At 40.4% G+C, this 19,942-nt stretch overlaps 1 protein-coding gene across 6 annotated transcripts in view; it reads right to left on the bottom strand.

Moving 5' to 3' along the window:
* Positions 1-19,942, bottom strand: part of dennd2b (DENN domain containing 2B) — a 521,803-nt gene that overhangs the window by 188,943 nt on the left and 312,918 nt on the right. For all 6 annotated transcript variants that reach the window (XM_063061873.1, XM_063061872.1, XM_063061875.1 and 3 more), the window contains one exon: positions 18,652-19,890. In XM_063061873.1, the coding sequence (XP_062917943.1) occupies positions 18,652-19,890 (1,239 nt within the window). The remainder of the gene's footprint in view (positions 1-18,651; positions 19,891-19,942) is intronic.

Raw genomic sequence — 19,942 nt, 5'->3', positions numbered from 1 at the left:
AACAGATGAGGTCCTCCGTGACTGCTTTGAATCGGTGAACTGGTTAGTATTCAAGGACTCGGCAACTAACCTCAATGAGTATGCCTCAGCTGTCACAGACTTTATTTGGAAATGCACGGAGGACTGTGTGTCTCGCAAGACGATCCGGGTATTCCCTAACCGGAAACCTCAGATGAATTATGAGGTCAAGTCCCTTTTGAAGGCTAGAGCAGCAGCTTTTAGGTCCGGGGATACCAGTCGCTACACAGAATCCAGGCGTGAACTCCGGAAAGCCATTAAGGGCACCAAGAGGCAATATCGAGCCAAGTTGGAAGCCCAGGCTAACCAAGGGGATGCCAGTAGACTATGGCAGGGTCTAAATGAGGTCACTGGGTGCAAAGAAAAGGCTGGGAATATCAGTAACTGTAGCGCTTCTCTTCCTGACGAACTTAACGTATTCTACGCAAGATTTGAACAGGAGCGTCCCGCTCTCTCCGGTTGAACCGGACCTGGTGGCATCGATATTCATCATCACCGAGGAGGATGTTAGAAGGGCCTTCCTGAAGATAAATCCAAGGTAGGCGACGGGCCCAGATGGCGTCCTAGGATGGGTTCTCCGGGCTTGTGCAAGTGAGCTAACTGGAGTGTTTGCTGACATCTTCAACTGCTCCTCGCTTCAGTCTAAGATCCCCTCGTGTTTTAAGGAGGCAACGATAATCCCAGTGCCGAAGAAGAGCAAGGTGGCATGCCTGAATGACTATCGACCTGTGGCTCTGACATCAATTGCTATGAAGTGCTTCGAGAGATTGGTTATGGCACACATCAACCACAGCCTACCGGTTAACCTTGACACTTTGCAATTTGCCTACTGGAGCAACGGGTCAACAGCAGATGCCATCTCTCTGGCCCTACATTCCTCCTTAGAACACCTGGAGAATAAAGAAGCATACGTAAGGCTCCTTTTCATTGACTACAGCTCTGCCTTTAATACCATCATTCAAAATAAACTGATTCCTAAGCTCCGGAACCTGGGCCTTAGCACTCAGATCTGCAGCTGGATCTTCAACTTCCTCACAGACAGGAGCCAGGCTGTAAAAATAGGGGACAAGCTCTCCTCTACAATCACTCTGAGCACCGGTGCCCCGCAAGGCTGTGTAATCAGCCCCCTGCTGTACTCGCTGTACACCCATGATTGTGTAGCCAAGTTTCCATCAAACTCAATATATAAGTTTGCTGATGACACAACAATTGTAGGCCGTATCTCGGGTAATGATGAGTTTGAGTACACAGAGGAAATTAAGAACCTGGTGGCATGGTGCAAAGACAATAACCTATCCCTCAACGTCAGCAAGACGAGGGAATTGGTTGTTGACTTCAGAAGGAGTAGCGGACCACACGACCCAATTTACATCAGTGGTGCGCAAGTGGAACAGGTCAAAAGCTTTAAGTTCCTTGGGGTCAATATCACAAATGACCTGACCTGGTCCAACCAAGCAGAGTCCACTGCCAAGAAGGCCCACCAGCGCCTTTACTTCCTGAGAAAACTGAAGAAATTTGGCCTGTCCCCTAAAACCCTCACTAATTTCTATAGATGCTCCGTAGAAAGCATTCTTCTAGGGTGCATCTCAACCTGGTATGGAAGTTGTCCTGTCCAAGACTGGAAGAAGCTGCAGAAGATCATGAACATGGCGCAGCACATCACACAAACCAATCTTCCGTCCTTGGACTCACTTTACATTGCACGCGGTCGGAGCAGTGCTGCCAGGATAATCAAAGACATGACCCACCCAGCCAACATACCTTTCGTCCCTCTTCCCTCTGGGAGAAGGCTCAGGAGCTTGAAGACTCGTACGGCCAGATTTGGGAACAGCTTCTTTCCAACTGTGATAAGAATGCTGAACGGATCCTGACCCGGATCTGGGCCGTACCCTCCAAATATCCGGACCTGCATCTTGGTTTTTTTGCATTACCTTACTTTCCATTTTTCTATTTTCCTATTTATGATTTATAATTTAAATTTTTAATATTTACTATCAATTTGTAATCCAGGGAGCAGGAAGCGCAGAATCAAATATCGCTATGATGATTGTACTTTCTAGTATCAATTGTTTGGTGACAATAAAGTATAAAGTATTGATCAACATTATTAATGAAGCAATTATATCACCGTGAACAAGACCAATTTGGTTTGATTGTTCCTCTTGGGAGGTTTGAAAAGCAATTGAGGGAAAAATAATACATCTAGATTCCAACCCCTCAGAACTTGAGTGTCGACTGCTGCCTGTGCTCACCCGTACATTCATTCCAACTGAAGATGTGGAGATGAGTACAACTGGCAGATAGACACTATTATCTATTTTATATTCTGTGCAGGTGATCAAAATGTATCACTCCAAGCTCTCTAATCAGAACTAGGTAAGCTGAAAACTCTGTACCTATAAACATGTCTAAAACAACAGATTTAAATGGAATTCATCTTTTAATATAGTAGGACACTGCAGGTGTCCCCCGTTTTATGAACATTCGCTTTACGCCACTTCACTTTTACGAAAGACCTACATTAGTACCTGTTTTTGCTAACCGAAAGAGGATTTTCACTTTTACGAAAAAAAGACGCCCGTTTTAAATTTGTGTTTACCCCAAGAAAGACTACCATGACCATGAAAACCTTGTGCAGGTAGATGTGTGCGCATGCGGGTACGTGCCGATTTTTTTTCTACAAATCAGTTTTGGCTAAATCTTCCCATTTCTGTTAAGTGAAACTACACTGTACATACATTATTTCTACTTTATATAGGCTGTGTATCTATCTTATCATTCCTGCTTTTACTATATGTTAGTGTTATTTTAGGTTTTATGTGCTATTTGGTATGATTTGGTAGGTTATTTTTTGGGTCTGGGAACGCTCAAAAAATTTTCCCATATAAATTAATGGTACTTGCTTCTTCGCTTTACGCCAATTCGGCTTACAAATGGTTTCATAGGAATGCTCTACCTTCGGATAGTGGGTGAAACCTGTATTTACTGATAAATTGAATTGTCTGACGCTCCACCTTGGACTTTAGTCTCAGTCATTACTAACACTGTAGCCATTGTGTTAAATAACACTTAGATGTAGATTTTGAGAGTGACAAATCTATTTCAACTTCTATGTATAGGGATGATTCTAAACCTTACACAAAAATTCTTCACCTTTATATCAAGACTATTGAAATATTCCTTCTAAACTAAAAGATTAGAAAGACTGACGTAATGGGCATAATTCATTCCCAAATTTCCATTCATCAAGCTTGATCTAATGAACTTGTTGCTGGAAGTAGTCACTGTGAGTCGGTAAAAAGCAATGTGCAATTGGGAAGCTGGAGATCAGGGGCTGAAATCAGCCTGATATCAGTTACTGAAAGATTGCTGGAATCTATTTTCAAGAAAGTGATAACAGAACATTTGGTAAATCAATTTAATTAGTCAAGGTTAATGTGATTTTATGAAAGGAAACCATGCCTAAGTAATTCAAAAGACAAAAAATGAGAAAAGCATAATTAGGATTTTCAAAAGATGTTCTAGAACATTTAGAAGTTTCTTTTAGAAAATTTAGGCTTATGGAACGGGGGTGGTACATTTTAATACACAGAGAATTGGTTAAAGAAAATAAGGCACCGATCAGGAATGAGTGAGTAGTTTTCAGTTTACAAATAATCTATGTTAGATTCTCAGTTATTTATAATCCATACAGGGGTGTCAGGGAGGGGTAGCACCTCTGGTGGGGGAACATGTCATGTCCTTTTCAAGGCGGTTAGTCCACCTTTGGTCCCCACCTGGCACTCAGCTCTCACCTGTGGCTCCCCGTAGCTGTTTGCATGCGACAGCGGCCACACCCCAGGCAACGGTTTCGACAAGCCGGCCAAACCAGGTGAGGGTAGCCGACGGGTCTCAAACCCTCGGTGAGATAGGGAGTTGTCTATCCCAGCAAGTGAAGACAGACTCTGGCGGATTGAGCGGACGAGACCAATGGAAGGTCCAACTGTCAAGAAGGCGGTCTCTGCAAGCGTTGTGGAACGTGTAGAGCAGGACGAGACACAGAAGACGTCCTGGTCATCCACTGCGCCTAGTCCCATCTCCAGCCGTCTCGACTCTGTCTTGCCACTGGATCCAGATGGGAATTGGGAAGAGAGAGTGAGGCTGACGCTGCACAACTCTCCCTCACTTAAATCCAAGTCACGCGCTAGTCTCGACACCATCAATAATGGTGTTGAGGTCTTCATCGACATTGACGATGGACGAACACACAAAATAATCCATACTAAACCCTCAGTGACTACTTCATTAGGTATACCTGAACACCTGCTCATTAATGCAAATATCTAATTAGCCAATCACATGGCAGTAACTCAATGCATTCTGCTCCCATGTCCTACAGCCTTATAGGTTATGAGGAGAAGGCACAGGAATGGGGTTGAGAGACACAATAAGTCAGCCATGATCGAATGGTGGAGCAGATTTGTTGGGCTGAGTGGGCTAATTCTGCTCATTATGTCTTATTGTTTTATGTCTAACACAAACATGCAAACATGGTCAAGAGGTTCAGATGTTGTTCAGACCAAACATCAGAACGGGGAAGAAATGTGATCTAAGTGACTTTGACTGTAGAATGATTGTTGGTGCCAGATGGGATGGTTAGAGTATCTTAGCAACTGCTGATCTTCTTTCACACACAACAGTCTCTAGTGCAGGGGATCCCAACCTGGCGTCCATGGTCCCCTCAGCTAATGGTAGGGGTCCATGGCATAAATAAAGCTGGAAACCCCTGCTCTAGAGTTTACAGAGAATGGTGTGAAAACAAAGATAAATCCAATGAGCAGTAGATCAAGCTGACAGGAATGTGACAGTAATTAGAGTAACCAGCTCTGAATGCACAACATTTTGAAGCTTGAAGTGGATGGGTTCTCACAACAGACCACTCGGAGTTCCAAGGTGTACCTAAAAAAAGTGGCCACTAAGTGTAAATAAAAGAACCAAGTACAAACGTATATTGTATCCAAGTTTGCTGATGATACCGGATCAGTTGGGAAAGAAAACTATCAGGAAGGTGCAGAGTTTGCAAAGAATGTAGACATGCATCATTTGTGGGCAGGAGAATAAGTTGAAGAATAATATGGGAAAGTTTGCTGAATAAATACTGGTGCTCAAATGGATCATAGTGTCCTACAGGAAAATGCAGTTAAATTAAAATACAACTACAATAAATATCTGAGAAGGCAATTACTATATTAATCTTTATCGCTAGATGGTTAAGAGTGCAGGAGCCTTGCTGTGTTATTTGTTGAAATCACAGCTGGAGTTCTCTGTGCAGTTTTGGTATCTAAACCTAGGAATATACATATCCACAACGGCAGTCTAAAGCAGACTTGCTAGGTTAAAGGCAGTGACCTAGAAAAACAGGTTCTTCTGTGATCACAGTCCCTGCTCTTCACCCAGACATCTAAACGTCTGGATGACTACATCAATGGCCATGGGTAATAAACAGCACAGTCGGGGTGAAAATAACAATTTTCTTCCTCATACAATTGAATCAGTAACACCACCAGTTTAAGCTATTTACAAAGATTGTGTCAGCCACATACTTGCCAGTCTGCCATATTGGCTTAGTTTCAGCCCTGAGGGAGACAGCTGGGGGATCTGCAATCAACTTTACAATCAATGTGAAATGTGTTTTCATGAGAAATAACTAAAATTATACGCTAACTTTGTTTCTCTTTCTATAGTTGCTGTCTGGTCTTCTCAGTTGTACTTGCTACTTCAGATTTCTAACTTCTGCAGGCCTTTATTTTTATATAATAGTTGAAATAATTAAAATATTAGATAACTGCAGGCTGTCCCACAATTACAAATGCATGACTTGTGGACAGCCCTTCATACAAAAAAATGCATCCATACATTTGCTTCTACAAGAGGCAGAACACGTTTCCTCTCTTGCCACTTTCTGTTCTATGTGTGCTTTTGTGATGCCATTCATTCCAATACTATGGAGGCATGGTTATCATACCAAGTGAGTTTTACAGACAAAATCAAATTATAGATATCTCTAAAAATGATCTGTTTGTTACACAGACACAGCCTGCAGTCAGGAGCAACAGGGTATGCAGAATAGATTTAAGCTTCAAGACTGCAATGCAGTTAATTAGATTGTCGCTTTTTTTTTGTATTCTTTCCTAATGACAGCTTGGAAAAAAAATTTTAAATGACATCCAATTAAAATGTTAAAGTAAACTTTGTCGAATTGGAACACAGCCCTTCCTCTCTAAGCAATTGTGATTCAGATGACTGGCAAAATGGACTACTGTTTGCTTTCCCATCAAGATATCAGATAAGTATGTCAGGGTACAGCAAAGTTAAATAGTGTTTCTGTCCTTTCTGCAAAAAAAAAGTTTAATTCAAAAATATACAGTAGATTTGCATATCTCCAAGTATCTCCTCCTGACAGTTTAATAACTTCCAGGACATGATGATAATCTTTGGTCATAGTTACTTTTCCAGTGTAACAAATGTATTGTATTGCTGTAATGCTATGCAATATTCTCCACTTTCAAAATGTGCAAAACAACATTCATGAGGCCTCACACGGTCTAGAAAAGTACAGCCAACTGTAAGATTCCAAAACCTTGTAAAATTTTGACATCTTAAATACAGGCAGCTAAAATGGAACACCAGAAAAATAAAGTGAAACTTCATTTAAAGTACTAACATAGACCGCCTGTCCATAAGATTGAAACAGCTAATCAAAGCAAGCTATTGGAAGAAAGTAAAGACAAGCTTCCTTGGAATTTTCAACTGTTTTAATGTCATTAAAACATTCCTGGTTATATTAAATTTATTCATGAAAATGAGAATGAGAAAATAAAAATGAAAAGGGAAGAACTACAAAGCTTAATTGATATAGTTGTTGAAGGAAGTGCAAAAATGGGTCTATCTATCAATTGCAAAAAGACAGAATGTATGGTGATATCCAAAAAGAAGGAGAATCCTATCTGTAGGCTGAGAATAAACTGGGAAGACATAAAACAAGTACAGAACTTTTGCTACTTAGGAAGCTGGGTGGCATCAGATGGCAGGTGCGGCTTGGACATCAAAAGAAGAATAGGGATGGCAAAAGACACCTTTATGAGAATGAAGAGTATACTGATCAATACTAAACTAGGCATGACAACCCGCCTCAGAGTACTGAAATGTTACGTTTATCCAGTTATGTTATATGGCTCAGAATGCTGGACAATATCTAGTAATATGAGGAAACGAATTGTAGCAGCAGAGATATGGTTTTTGAGGAGGAGGCAAAGAATATCATGGACGAAATGAATATCCAATGAGGATGTCATGAACAGAGCAAACACAAAAAGAGAAATAATGTATGAGATCATGAAAATGCAACGTAACTTCATTGGGCATGTGATTAGGAAAGAGGAGTTAGAATGCACAGTAATTATGGGAAAGATTGAAGGGAAGAAAGCAAGAGGAAGACAAAGACAAATGATGATGGAGACAGCAGCCAGAGAACTGGAAATGAATACCAATGAATTGATTCACTTGACCTGAAACAGGAGTGTGTGGGCCATGGCAGTCAAAGCTCAAACTGGGCATGGCACCTGATGATGATGATGATGATTCATGAAAGTCCACAAAGATAGGGATCTTCAACTGCAAGGTTCACAGAAAAATATCTTAAGGTTTCCTTGTGCAACCTGTCAATTTTAACACTGTTTTACAAAGTTCACGAAGTTGCAGGCATTTAGTCTCAAAACTCCAAACTCTGGTTCCCGGTCTTTAAAATATGTGCTATTATATACAAGCAAGACTCTTCCAGTACTGTCTGTTAATCAGTGGATCTAAAATGTTTGGGGAGAGTGCCTCAGGCTGGTCAGGAGAATCTGGAAAAGACAGCCACATGCAGTTCTTGAAGGCGGCAGGTTTTTAGTGCAAGAAGACCACTTATTCTGTAAATGTTACAAATTTCCTTAGTTTTCAAATATTCTTGGAAAATATTTCTTCAAGTGACTTATTTAAACATATATATGAGAAGACTATATGAAATGCATCATGGATAGTTTGGTACAGGGTAATTCTCTGTGGCCAGAAATTGCTGTACATTTGTCATTGCAAAAAATAGCTTTGTAAATCAAAAGTCATATAACCCAGTGAAAATGCATGAAGCAAACATTAGTAAATTAAGGAGTAAATGCCTGCATCTGGGGAAGCCCACGGCTGCATCTTGTGATTGAAGGAAATGTAGACATGATCTGTGTATTTGAGGTCTGGATGACATTTCCATGGAGTGATCAGCGCACTCTGATCGGTGTTAAACATCAGCAGCGGCAGCCTGGAATGGTGCTGAGGTTAAAAAGCATAAAGAGAAACCATGGCCTTGGCTTACAATAGGGCAAGCTAGTCCATGAGGATGTGTGAAAGATTTCAGTAGAACCCAGCTCTTGATGAGGCCAGAGAATATAATTTGACTGGTGACCTTTGAACTTGCATTGCTTCAGAAGAAACAGGGTTAGTGAATCCTGATTGTTCTGTGAGTAAATTAGTGTTTCTATTTTCCATCCTGCAGCCAATGTTTAAGCATTGCACTTTGACTAACATCAGTATTATGCTAGAAAAGTCAAAAACCCCATTGGGAAGTTAGCAGCCACATTTCTCAATGGTTGCTGTACCCTGGAAATGGATGTAAGTTGCTCTGCTCCTAATTAAGCACCATCCTTTTCATAATTGCAAAGCAGCTTCTAGGTCATAAATTTGATGCACAGGTAAGTATAAAATTGTTGAGAACCTGGTAAGCATTAACCTAATGGCTCTGAGGGGAAAAACTTGTTTTCACTTATTACTACCTCAGGTTGACATTTTAATATAAATATATTATAGAAAATTGCTTCTTTGAGAGAATAAAAAGCAAGCTATTACTTTCAGGAAGATGATCTAGTTGGAGTCCAACCAGAATATCTTTGACAGCACAATTCTGATAAACATGCTGACATACATTTTTTTTGCTGGAATAGACTATATCCTTTACTTTCTTTAATGTTAACAACTATTGCTTTAATGCTGTTGTTACTTTTGTCTGTATAAGGAAAACTAACTGTTCTTAAATGCTTTTGACTTCTCTAGATGAACAAATCTTCTACATGATTCACTGATATTCCATTCACCACCTTAACCATTTACTCCTTCCTACACTAAAGCACCGTGGCTGCTGTGTATTGCATCTACAAGATACACTGTTGAAGCTTTATCAAGGCTATTTCATCAATCATTGCCATTTAGCTAGCATATGTTAACTGGAAAGACAGTGCCAACAAGCGCACTGAAAACCAAGACACCCTAATTTCATTCTACCACATACATCATACAAACTTGGAAACACGTTACTCTCTCCGCAATCCTGATCCTGTTGTTTAAGAAAATCACCAAAGTCCTTTTTCAATGAGATTCTGGAAGCTTCAAGATCACATAAGTGGCAGGGTTTCAAGAATGTGCTTATCACCATTTTCTCTAGGGCAATTGGGGAAAAAGCACCCAATGTTTGCAATATCCATAACTCAATAATGAATAATTCAAAGGAAACCCAGAAAATGCTGGACAGTTCTAGTGGGCAGCCATTGACAAATTTCTTGAATGTGCTTTTTGTGCACGTTTAGAATTTCTGTTAACAACAGAAATTCAGCTGGCTATTTGGTAATGATTGACAAAATAGTCTTGGTAGAGAGGTCTTATTACAGAAGGAAATAACAAATTCAGTCAAAATCCAATAAAGTTTTTTTGTTACTGAAGTGATAAACAAGTGTAGGATGATGTATCAGCCCTGAGTTCCTGATTAGGCTGAAGGGCAGATCTTCCATACAATCCTAAAAGACCAGCAATGGCTACTGGGCAAGGCAGTGGGAAGGGATGCAGAGGCTGCAGAAATACTGACTTCAAACCCAGACAGCATCCAGAATGATGTAAGTAGACTTCGCTAAGGCACACTCATGTCTAAGACGACAATTCTTCCTTCGTAAAACAAAATTCAGAATCAGCCATGGGGAAATTCCACTGGGCTCACTGAGAAAACAACAATGAGCCTGAACACCCCAAAAGAGGCAGACAGACATCAACAACACTCTCAGGAATTCAGTGAAACAACACAAACAACATCAGTACTGAAGACATTCAATCAGGGTCATCCTATCTTAGCTGCTACAGTGACAGAGCTTGCCAGCCTTTGAATCCCTGGTACTTCGATCATGGTGCTAGTCACAACGACAGTTTCCAACAAATCTTAATAAAGAATCAACATGCTGAGAACATTTGGGTCAGCACTTGCCATCAGCCATAGCAACTAATACAAGCAGGAAACGTGGGCATAACTTTCTTTTCCCTTAGTGCCAACTTGTTGCATCTCAATCTAGTCAAAGCCTATGCGATGATTGAACTTGTCAAGTTGTCAAGTCAGTGGATCAAATCAAGCCCCACCCAGGAAACATGTTTTAACAAGAGACGAGGTAAACTCCCATAACAGTTAAACTTACCAAGGACTAAATGATTCTGAAAATCCCTTACCATCATAAACATCTGAAACTATTAAAACTTAACAAATAAATTTAAAAATCTTAAAAATTCCTCATATTTTCCCCCAAATGTTGGGAGTGCAGGTTGTAGTAGATCATAAAAAGAACTCCAAAGAATTAACAGTGCTTCAAAACATATATAAATAATCTTATATGATATCTAGGACTGCAATAATGTTTTCAATGAGAATTCTGTTGCATACTTAGTCTAGGAAGAAAAGTAATAACATACATTTATATAAACTTTTAATACTGTATAACAAATACATTTATATAAACTTTTAACATAGCCAGTCATGATCAGTTAGAACAGACACTGAGCCAAAGAGGAGGATAGATGGGTAAACAAAACATTGTAAGTGAATGTGCTTTTCAAAGTGGTAGTTTAGCCACAGTCTATAATGCTAAATAAATTACCACAGAAATGAATAAACTCTTCCTGGGCTTCCGACATCAGTTAAAATCAATACCTATACATCACTTCGAAGCCTGAGAATGGTTTAGTCATCATATATGGGTAAGCACGAGATCCTTTTTTTTAACTAAAGAATTGCTTGCACATGCTGCTCTGCTTCCAAAATTTGCTTCCATTGACTTCTTGTGGAAATTCCAAAAGAAAATAAAGGCGGTAAGTCATAGCCCACTAAATCCATGACAAGCATCAATCAACTATTTTAATGTTATGGAGTGCTGTGGAGCCCAGGTTGGAAACTGATTTACACTAATACTACATTAATCCAATTCTCTGCACCCTTTCATCAACTATCACAGATTCTACCATTCACCCACACACCAGGGGCAATTGATGATGGCTAATTGACCAACTATGGCATGTGGGAGTAAATCAGAGCACCCGGAGGGAACCCATGCAGACATTCCACACAGTACAGTCGCTGACTTGATAGTATCCCATCTATTGGCATTCACTCACTCCTCCACTCCTGCACAGCAGCAGCAGCCTGACCATCAACCGGATGCACTACAGCAACTCAGCAAGACCTTCCAGACCCATGATCTTGAAGGCCAAGACCAGCTGAAGTATGAGAATACCACCACAGGGAAATTGTCCTCAAGGCTACACACCGTCCTTGCTTGGAATTAACATTGCTGTTCCTTCACTGCAGCTGGTTCAAAATCCTTCAACATTGTGGGTGCATCCACACATGCTGCAGCTGATTAAGGCAACCTGCTAAAGGTCAATTAAGGGTTGGCAATTGAATGATGGCTCAGGCATAAGTCCACGTCCATTGAATGAATTTTTGAAAATGATAGCATCAAAGTCAGGATTGAACCCAGGACTCTGGTACTGTGGGGCAGCAGCTCCAGTAATTGTGTCACTGTGCTACGCCAAGTTACATTAAGTGAAAAACAGGGAAAGGGACATGGAATTATGTAAAATCTAACCATAATATTTGACTGATTTTGCTATGGGTATAGTCTTGGTGCTAGATGTACTACTGGCAATTTAATGAAAAATCACCAGCTGTTTGGCCATTATTTCCAGGTATTCAAGACTGGAGACTGACAGTTCCTGCTGGAAATGCAAACTCAAGCTTTCAATGGTTTTTAAAAGTGACATGATCAATGTTACATGTTACATGGAATGACTTGTCCAGGAACTGATTGAACATAGAATGGTTTTTATAATTGCTGAGCAACTTAGCAGAGAAAGAGAACTATTCTGCTTAGGGGATTTGACAATAATAAGATAGTGATTTTAACAAACGTGCAACATTCAGCTATTTTCATCTAAACAAACTCCACGTGATTTAATTGTGCAAGTAACAATTCTAGATGTACATATATGAGAAGCTGAAAATAAGGGGAGGGGAGCACTGTTACAAGTCTAAATTGAATTGTGAATGACAAACTAGGGCTAGCAATTCTTATGAACCTAGATGGTTATAAATAATGTCTTTTTTTCCTTGAGACATGGTAAGTGTTGTTTATTCGATGTACTCGTGTTATTTTTGAATATAATAATAGAGATTTGAAAAGAAAGTAAAATATTCCATTTCAAAGCTTCACTACAAACACTAAAACAATGCCATTACAATGAAATAAGCCACACCTACCGTTTCATGTCACAGCAGGAAGAAAGCAAATTTATGCTAATGGAAAAGTAACTAAAAATAACCCAAAGCTCAGATTCAATGTTTTTGTATATTTCAACGGTGCTTGAGTTATTTTGAGAAGGTTGAGTGAATGAATGAAATAACAGTTTCATTATTTGGGGTTGAAATAGTCCAAAAGGGCATTAAGAGTGTCATTATCATCATCTCCACATTGGAGGAAGTATCAGAACTAAAAAAATACTCAATACTTTCCTTAATTGCTGCAAGTGCTAATTTAAGAACTTGCATATTTGCAACTGAACGGGTTTTTGAAATTGTTATATACTTTTATCATTAATTAATGGTGTCAATATCAAGTCTAGCATTTATTGCCCATCCATAAATGCCCTTGGGAAGAAGGTAGGCTACTGCCTGCTTGAACTGTTGAAGTCTCATTGGTGAAGATAATCACACAGAGCTACTGGCCAAGGTGCCAGAATTTAGATCTAGCAACAAAATAGGATGGTATAGACTCAAGCTAGTCTGGTATGTAACTTGGAGGGAATTTGCGGAGGGTATGTAAAGTGTGGTTAAATTCCCCTGCAACATGGATTCACCTCCAGTGCCCTAATGTCAATTTGTCTTTGGAATTTAGCTTTTTGTCCACATTTCAACAGGGCCACAATTAATTTGTAGCTTAGTGTCCTGGCATATCCTGACTTAAGCATGGGTAAGCAGCTTCACAGTGAATAAGTACTGGCAATGACAATACACAAAAAATTTTGGATAGATCACTGTGCCAAATGGAACATATCCAGACTGTTAAAGAAAAACAAGCAAGGAAGTTGCAGAGGGCTTGATGCAGTATTTGAAGCCTCTCTGACTACAGGATTGTTGACAAAGGTTGGAGGATGACCAATATTTAAAAATGGAGGGATGTTAAAATCAGTAACAGAAAATTAATTTAAGAGATGTTTTTAATTTTTATTGATAAAGACAGATTAATCAGGGTTAGTTAAGGAAGGGCATTTTTGACTAACAATGAATGCTGTACAAAGATAGATAACGAGGGAGGTGGAGTGGGGTGGGGAGGGGACTGCTCAATCAGTGAACCCACTCCATTTGATACAGCCTACATGAACTTTACCAAGGCTTTTAACAAGGTACTTCATGACAGACTGATCTAAAAAAGTAAAAAGTCCACATGATTCAACAGAGACTGGCAAATTGGAAACCAAAACAGGTTCAGAAGCACAAAGTAATGGTCATGTCAGATGGAAAAAAAGTACTGTGGGCATTTCGGACCAAAAACGTCGACTGTGCTTTTTTCCATAGATGCTGCCGGCCCCGTTGAGTTCCTCTAGCACTTTGTGTGCGTTGCTTGGATTTCCAGCATCTGCAGATTTTCTCTTGGTCATGTCTGATGGGTATTTTTGTGACCAGTGGACAGTTATCAGTGCAGTTCCCCAGAGCTCAGTCCTCAGACCTCAGACCCGTGTTTAATGTTAATGTTAGATGACTAAATTTTAAGTGATTAAGTAGTTCACAGCTCATGTGTGCACTGACAGAAGCAAAGCTTTAAAATGCAGAGTGATACTAATTGGTTGGCTCGTTAAGTAGGAAAGTGGCAAATGGAATGTAATCTGCAGCCGAGAGATAATGTGTTTGGGAAGGTGTAACGAGGCAATAAATGGGAGGACATTGAAGAGTGCAGAGGAACAGAGGGATCCATGGAAATGCAGCTACAGGCAGTCAAAAACCCATGCAGTATGCTTTCCTTTATTACCCTTGGTATTGAATATAAAATCAGGGGCAGCATGCTAGAACTATAAATAAGACTAATTAGACCACAAGACAGGGCTGCATACCATTCTAGTCATCAGTTTACAAGAACGATGTGATTTGACTGGAGATTTACAAAGTGTAGGAGTGTAAGTTCTTATAATGAGGAAAGAGTGGATAAACTAGAGTGCTTTACAGAGAGCAGAAGATGGGAGGGGACAGTCAAGGTGCATAAAATTATGACATCCATAGGCAGTGTAAACACAAAGGATTTGTTTCATCCAGCAGAGGGATAAAAATGAGGAAAGTTTTTAAAGGAATTGGTAGAAGAATAAGAGGGGACTTTCACCCAGTTGCACAAAGCTAGACTAATCGTATTATTTCAAGAGGTACAGGCATGAATGGCAAATGGCCTCTTCAATACTGTAAATTTTCTATGATCTTGTGGTGTTGCAGCTGTGCTGGAAAAGCTTACGGAGAGATGCAATAAGTTCCGCAGTGCAGATGTACAGCTGGGGTATTGTCTAGTCCCAAAGCCTTTGCTCTCAGCACTTTCTTGATATTAAGCAGAACAAATCCATTTGGCTGAAGACAGACTTCTTTAATAGCAGGGACAGCTAAAGGAGGCCAAGATAGACAATCTATTCACATTTCTAGCTGAAAATGATTGCAAATATTACATTATTAAGCTAGGCTTTGAGATGATTGAGGAGGGGAATGTTCGTAGAGCCACCTCCTCCTGTTAGCTGTGTGATTTTGCAGATTGTGTTAGGCAGGCTTGACGCAGGAAGGATGTTTTTCCTGGCTGGGAAAAATCATCATCATCATCATCGTCGAAGTGAGTCTAGATCAAAGAGTCAGAGTAAGGCATTTACAAATAGCACAAGCAGAAGCTTCTTCACTCAGAGGATGGAATAATCTAGCAAGTAAGTCAGCACAGGCCAAATTGCAAAATACATTTAAGAAGGAGGCAGACAGATTTCAGACTGTTTAGAAGAATCAACCATGGTCATACATAATAGCAGAGCAGATTTGATGGGCCAAATGGCCTGCTTCTGCTCCTACTTTATATGCTTTGCCATTCACAGCAGGATGTGGCATAAGTGCAGAGCTTTGATCTAATCCACTGGCTGTCAAGAGTAATTTGTTTTATATACTGCAGAATGTGTTTGCTGTGTAATATGTATATAGTCCTTTGCTGGCAGCTTTATCCCTTGTCTTGGCTCTCTCATCACATGCTGTGGACTTAGTTTGCCAGCTTTGTCATTCAAGTACTTCCCCAGCTCTGCCAGTCATCTTTGGTGCAACTGTCCCATTTGTCAACCGTTTCTGCCCCCAACTGGTAACTAAGAACTTGTAAAATGTGACTTTGAAAACAAATTTGGAATCATACTAGAAAACTGTGGTGTAAAATATAATTAAAGCACATCACTTCAACCAGTTCATGAACTGGAATAACTTCTTCTATTTATGAACAGTACTTTTTTTCTTCTATATTATGTATTGCATTGAACTGCTGCTGCTAAGTTAACAAATTTCACGTCACATTTTTAAATTATTCATGGGAAATTATTTTCCTTTTTAATTTTGAATGGTCCAATGGAAGATGTTTTGCCTTAATAATATAATCTGAATCTAGTTAACTTCCTCAGTGGGTGTGTCATTTTTCTGTAACCAATTCCATTCAAATAATTCTAAAATTCATGTACACCTCCCAATGTATCCCCTTACACACACCCAATTTCTTGGAAAAACAATGACTCGGACGGAAGAAAAGGAAAAGGGGGAAGGGGAGAGTGAGAAACAGACGAGTAAGAGAGAAGGGGTTAAAGGGAGCAGATAGAGAAGCAGGAAAATGAGGGGGAAGAGAAAGAAGGAGGAGATGAAAGTAAGAGAACTGAAAGAAACTGAATGAAAGAAAAGAGTTAAGAGAGGTGGAGGGAAGGCAGACTTGGTGGAGATGGAAGAAGAAGCAAAGAGAAATGTAAGTAAAGGGAAGGGAGTGAATCCTGCATCTTCATTGTTGCTGGGTGGACAACCTGTACCTGTCGTATTCCCAATTTACTTAAACACAGCGGCTTGATAGAGTGCAATATCCTGCTCGGACATTTCACAGAGAAGTCAAATCAGAATCAGAATCAGGTTTATTATCACCAGCATGTGACGTGAAATCTGTTAACTTAGCAGCAGCAGTTCAATGCAATACATAATAGAGAACAAATAAACAAATAAGTGAATCAATTACAGTACCTGTATATTGAATAGATTAAAATTGTACAAAGACAAATAATATATATTTAAAAAGTGAGAGTGTTCACGAGTTCAATGTCCATTTAGGAATCGGATGGCAGAGGGGAAGAAGCTGTTCCTGAATCACTGGGTGTGTGCCTTCAGGCTTCTGTATCTCCTAACTGATGGTAACAGTGAGAAAAGGGCATGCCCTGGGTGCAGGGGGTCCTTAATAATGGACGCTGCCTTTCTGAGACACTGCTCCTTGAAGATATCCTAGGTACTTTGTAGGCTTGTGCCCAAGATGGAGCTGACTAAATTTACGACCCTCTGCAGCTTCTTTCGGTCCTGTGTAGTAGCCTCCCCCTCAATACCAGACAGTGATGCAGCCTATCAGAATGCTCTCCACAATACAACTATAGGGGTTTTTTGAGTATAGAAGTGTCAACCTCATTTGTATGGACTGGAGCCTAAGCAGTCCAGACCAAGCAGGAAATTTGATTTTATTGTTCAAGCACTGTATAGACCTATTTATTTTCCCTTTCTCCACAAAGAATACTTCTGATGCACTGAGACAACAATTCTTGCCAGCAAATTGAGATATTAAATAATACATTCATTCTTTAGCTCCTAATTTTTATAGATTTCATTTCCTCTTGGCATGCAGAAATTGGGGAATTTGAAGATAAAATTTGATCTCCACTTTTTCCTTGGATCTTTTTTTCTCTTCCTTGTTTTAGTTACCAAGCCCTGTTTGTCAGACCCACAATGTTATGCCCAAAGAATCATCAGAATGAAGAAAGCTGACTAATTCCTTCTGATCAAGATTAATTGCTGTGCCCCTGTCAAAGCATGATTCAGGCTGAAAATAGCTTACTTGGCCTCACTATTTCCATCATCTCAATCTCAAATAGGGTTACTTATGAGCAATTCCTTGAATCACTTTCACAAATATCTCCCTTCCCCAATTGAAATGGTTCCTCCTCATGGAAAAAGCCTTCTTCTAAATCTCTTGGGTTAACACTTTCAAAATATCAGCATGTAGTCCACGACCTGCTTCAGCAATGATCAAGCATACCTTCACTTTTTATTTCCCACAGGCTGCTTCACCCTTTCTACCTTGGGCTATGTTAGTGGAACAGCCTTGCTTCAGTTCTAATGTTTCTGAAGGTCATAGTTCAGATTGATTTTGACATCCAATGTGACAAGCTGCTAAAGCTCTGGCTTGCCAACGTACCTCAGTTACTCTAGGGCTATCCTAGACTGCTACAGTATGGCCCAATCACCTCACCTTCTCCAAAACCTCCTCTGCTGCCCTTTAAAATATCACTTTATCCATGAAGCTCATCGTCTGCATCCCAGACTCTACCGCCACCAAGCTACAGACCACAAAACCTCCCATTCTAGCCAGCATGATACCTGAAATTACTATCCTCAACTACCCAGCAAATGTGCTCTCTGCGAACCTCCTCAAAAGCTGGCTGTCGCTCCTTCCTTGAAAATGATGTTCCTTTCTCCCCTTTCAAATTCACGTGTTGAAAGTTTCCAAATCTGTGCCCATCCATCTTTTCTGGAAAATCATGACTTATTTCCTGCAATCTGATATTTGACTTCGGAATAATACTGAGTCACTATCTATCAAAATCATTAATGACATACTTTTTAATTCTGGCAAAGATAATTAAACAAGCCTTCCTCTTCTGGCTTGATCTAACCATGGGATTTGATATGGATACTGATGTATCTTCATTGCTGTCCAGATAGGTGGAGCTCAATCATCTAGATCCAATTTTATCCATCCCACCTTTAATAGCTTTTATTGCTGTGACTACATTAGTCAGTTTATGAAATACCTACTTCATTTTCATTCAATATTTTATTCTCCTAGATCACTTCTACCTTAAAGCCACATCATAACCCAAAGCTGCTGCCAACAACTCTACTTCCAACAGATCTTGCAGGTAATTAGTTTTAATCACTGTAAGCATTATAGTAACGTCAGCGTTTACCTGTTATGGATCTTTCTGTGGAGGTTCGAATCTTTTTTCTGCCTCCGTGTGACAGGGGGAGCCGGGGATGATGGGAGCGGGGGTGGAGATGTGGGAGTAGATGATGGAGGTAGACTGTTGCTAGGAGGACTCCTATGGACTTTATCAGCTTCATACTCAAAGGTGCGTTTTGGTTTTGGCACAGGATTCACCATAATGGTGGGAGGACTCTCAGGCAGTGGTTCAGGCTTATAGTAAGAGCTGTCCGAATTTTGACCGAGTTGTTGCTGTAATGTAGCTTTCTCAATTCCAGGATCAGACTCTGGTTCTGTTATCACAGAACTAACACTCCCCCTCTTCATTGCTCTCCCAATCTCCCTCATATCCTCTGACACACTTGGTGTGAAGGACTTTTTCCTTAGTCTTTCCCTCCCATAGCAGCTGCTGGGCAGCTGGGGAAGGTCCTTATTGGGGCTCTCCTTGAGAGCTTGTTCAATCTTCTGAATCCTGCTTAGTACTGCAGATCCCTGTTTCCTTACATGTTCTTTGCTGCAAATATTGGAAGGCTGGTTTCTACCAAACAACCTTTCATGCCTGGCAAACAATTCTCTATCTGATGCTTCATCTTCCGTCTCAGGGTATGAGCACTCTGAAAATGACCTACTCATTCTTTTGAATCCTGTCAGATCAAAGGTCTTTTCACTGCAGGGTGAAGGTAGCAGACTGGGGCATCCCTCACTGCTGGCCCTATCTCCACCTTTTCTCTTCTCCAGCATCAGAATCCGCCTGGGAGATATTTCCTTTCTGCATTCCCATTCTGAAATCTTCTGCCGAATGTCAACAGTCTGAGAGCATATGCTGGCCCTGCTGAGGGAAAGTTTCCGGAAAATAGCAGCTGTTCCCAAAGACAGAGTACTCCGGTTAAGTTGTGGGTTGCCTATCCCACCACCTGGCTCCTCGTGGCGCTCTTCATGTGATGACTTCTGGTCTCTGACTCCTTCAACTGCAGTGACCGGTGGGTTCTTGTCTAAACATCCAATGCTCACGGCTTTCAGTAAAGGACTTTGTGAATCGATGCTACATGAATGCAGAAAACTGCTTCGTGGTGTTGCCTCACCAGAGCCACAATCTCTCAGACTCAGTCTTGGAGTTGAAAGCTGGCCATACCGATTCGATCTACAGGAGTCTTCAGCATCACTTAGAGGATACGTTGGACTTCTTACCGGCAATGAAAGAGCAGTTGGGGAAAGCGAATGGCACCTGTAAAGAAAGAAATATTCATTAGAAGTGTATCAGAAACAGACAGATTAAA

The sequence above is a fragment of the Mobula hypostoma genome, chromosome 11, assembly GCF_963921235.1.
Source record: "Mobula hypostoma chromosome 11, sMobHyp1.1, whole genome shotgun sequence".
In the NCBI taxonomy this organism is placed as follows: domain Eukaryota; kingdom Metazoa; phylum Chordata; class Chondrichthyes; order Myliobatiformes; family Myliobatidae; genus Mobula; species Mobula hypostoma.
This window is presented reverse-complemented; position numbering and strand designations above follow the sequence as displayed.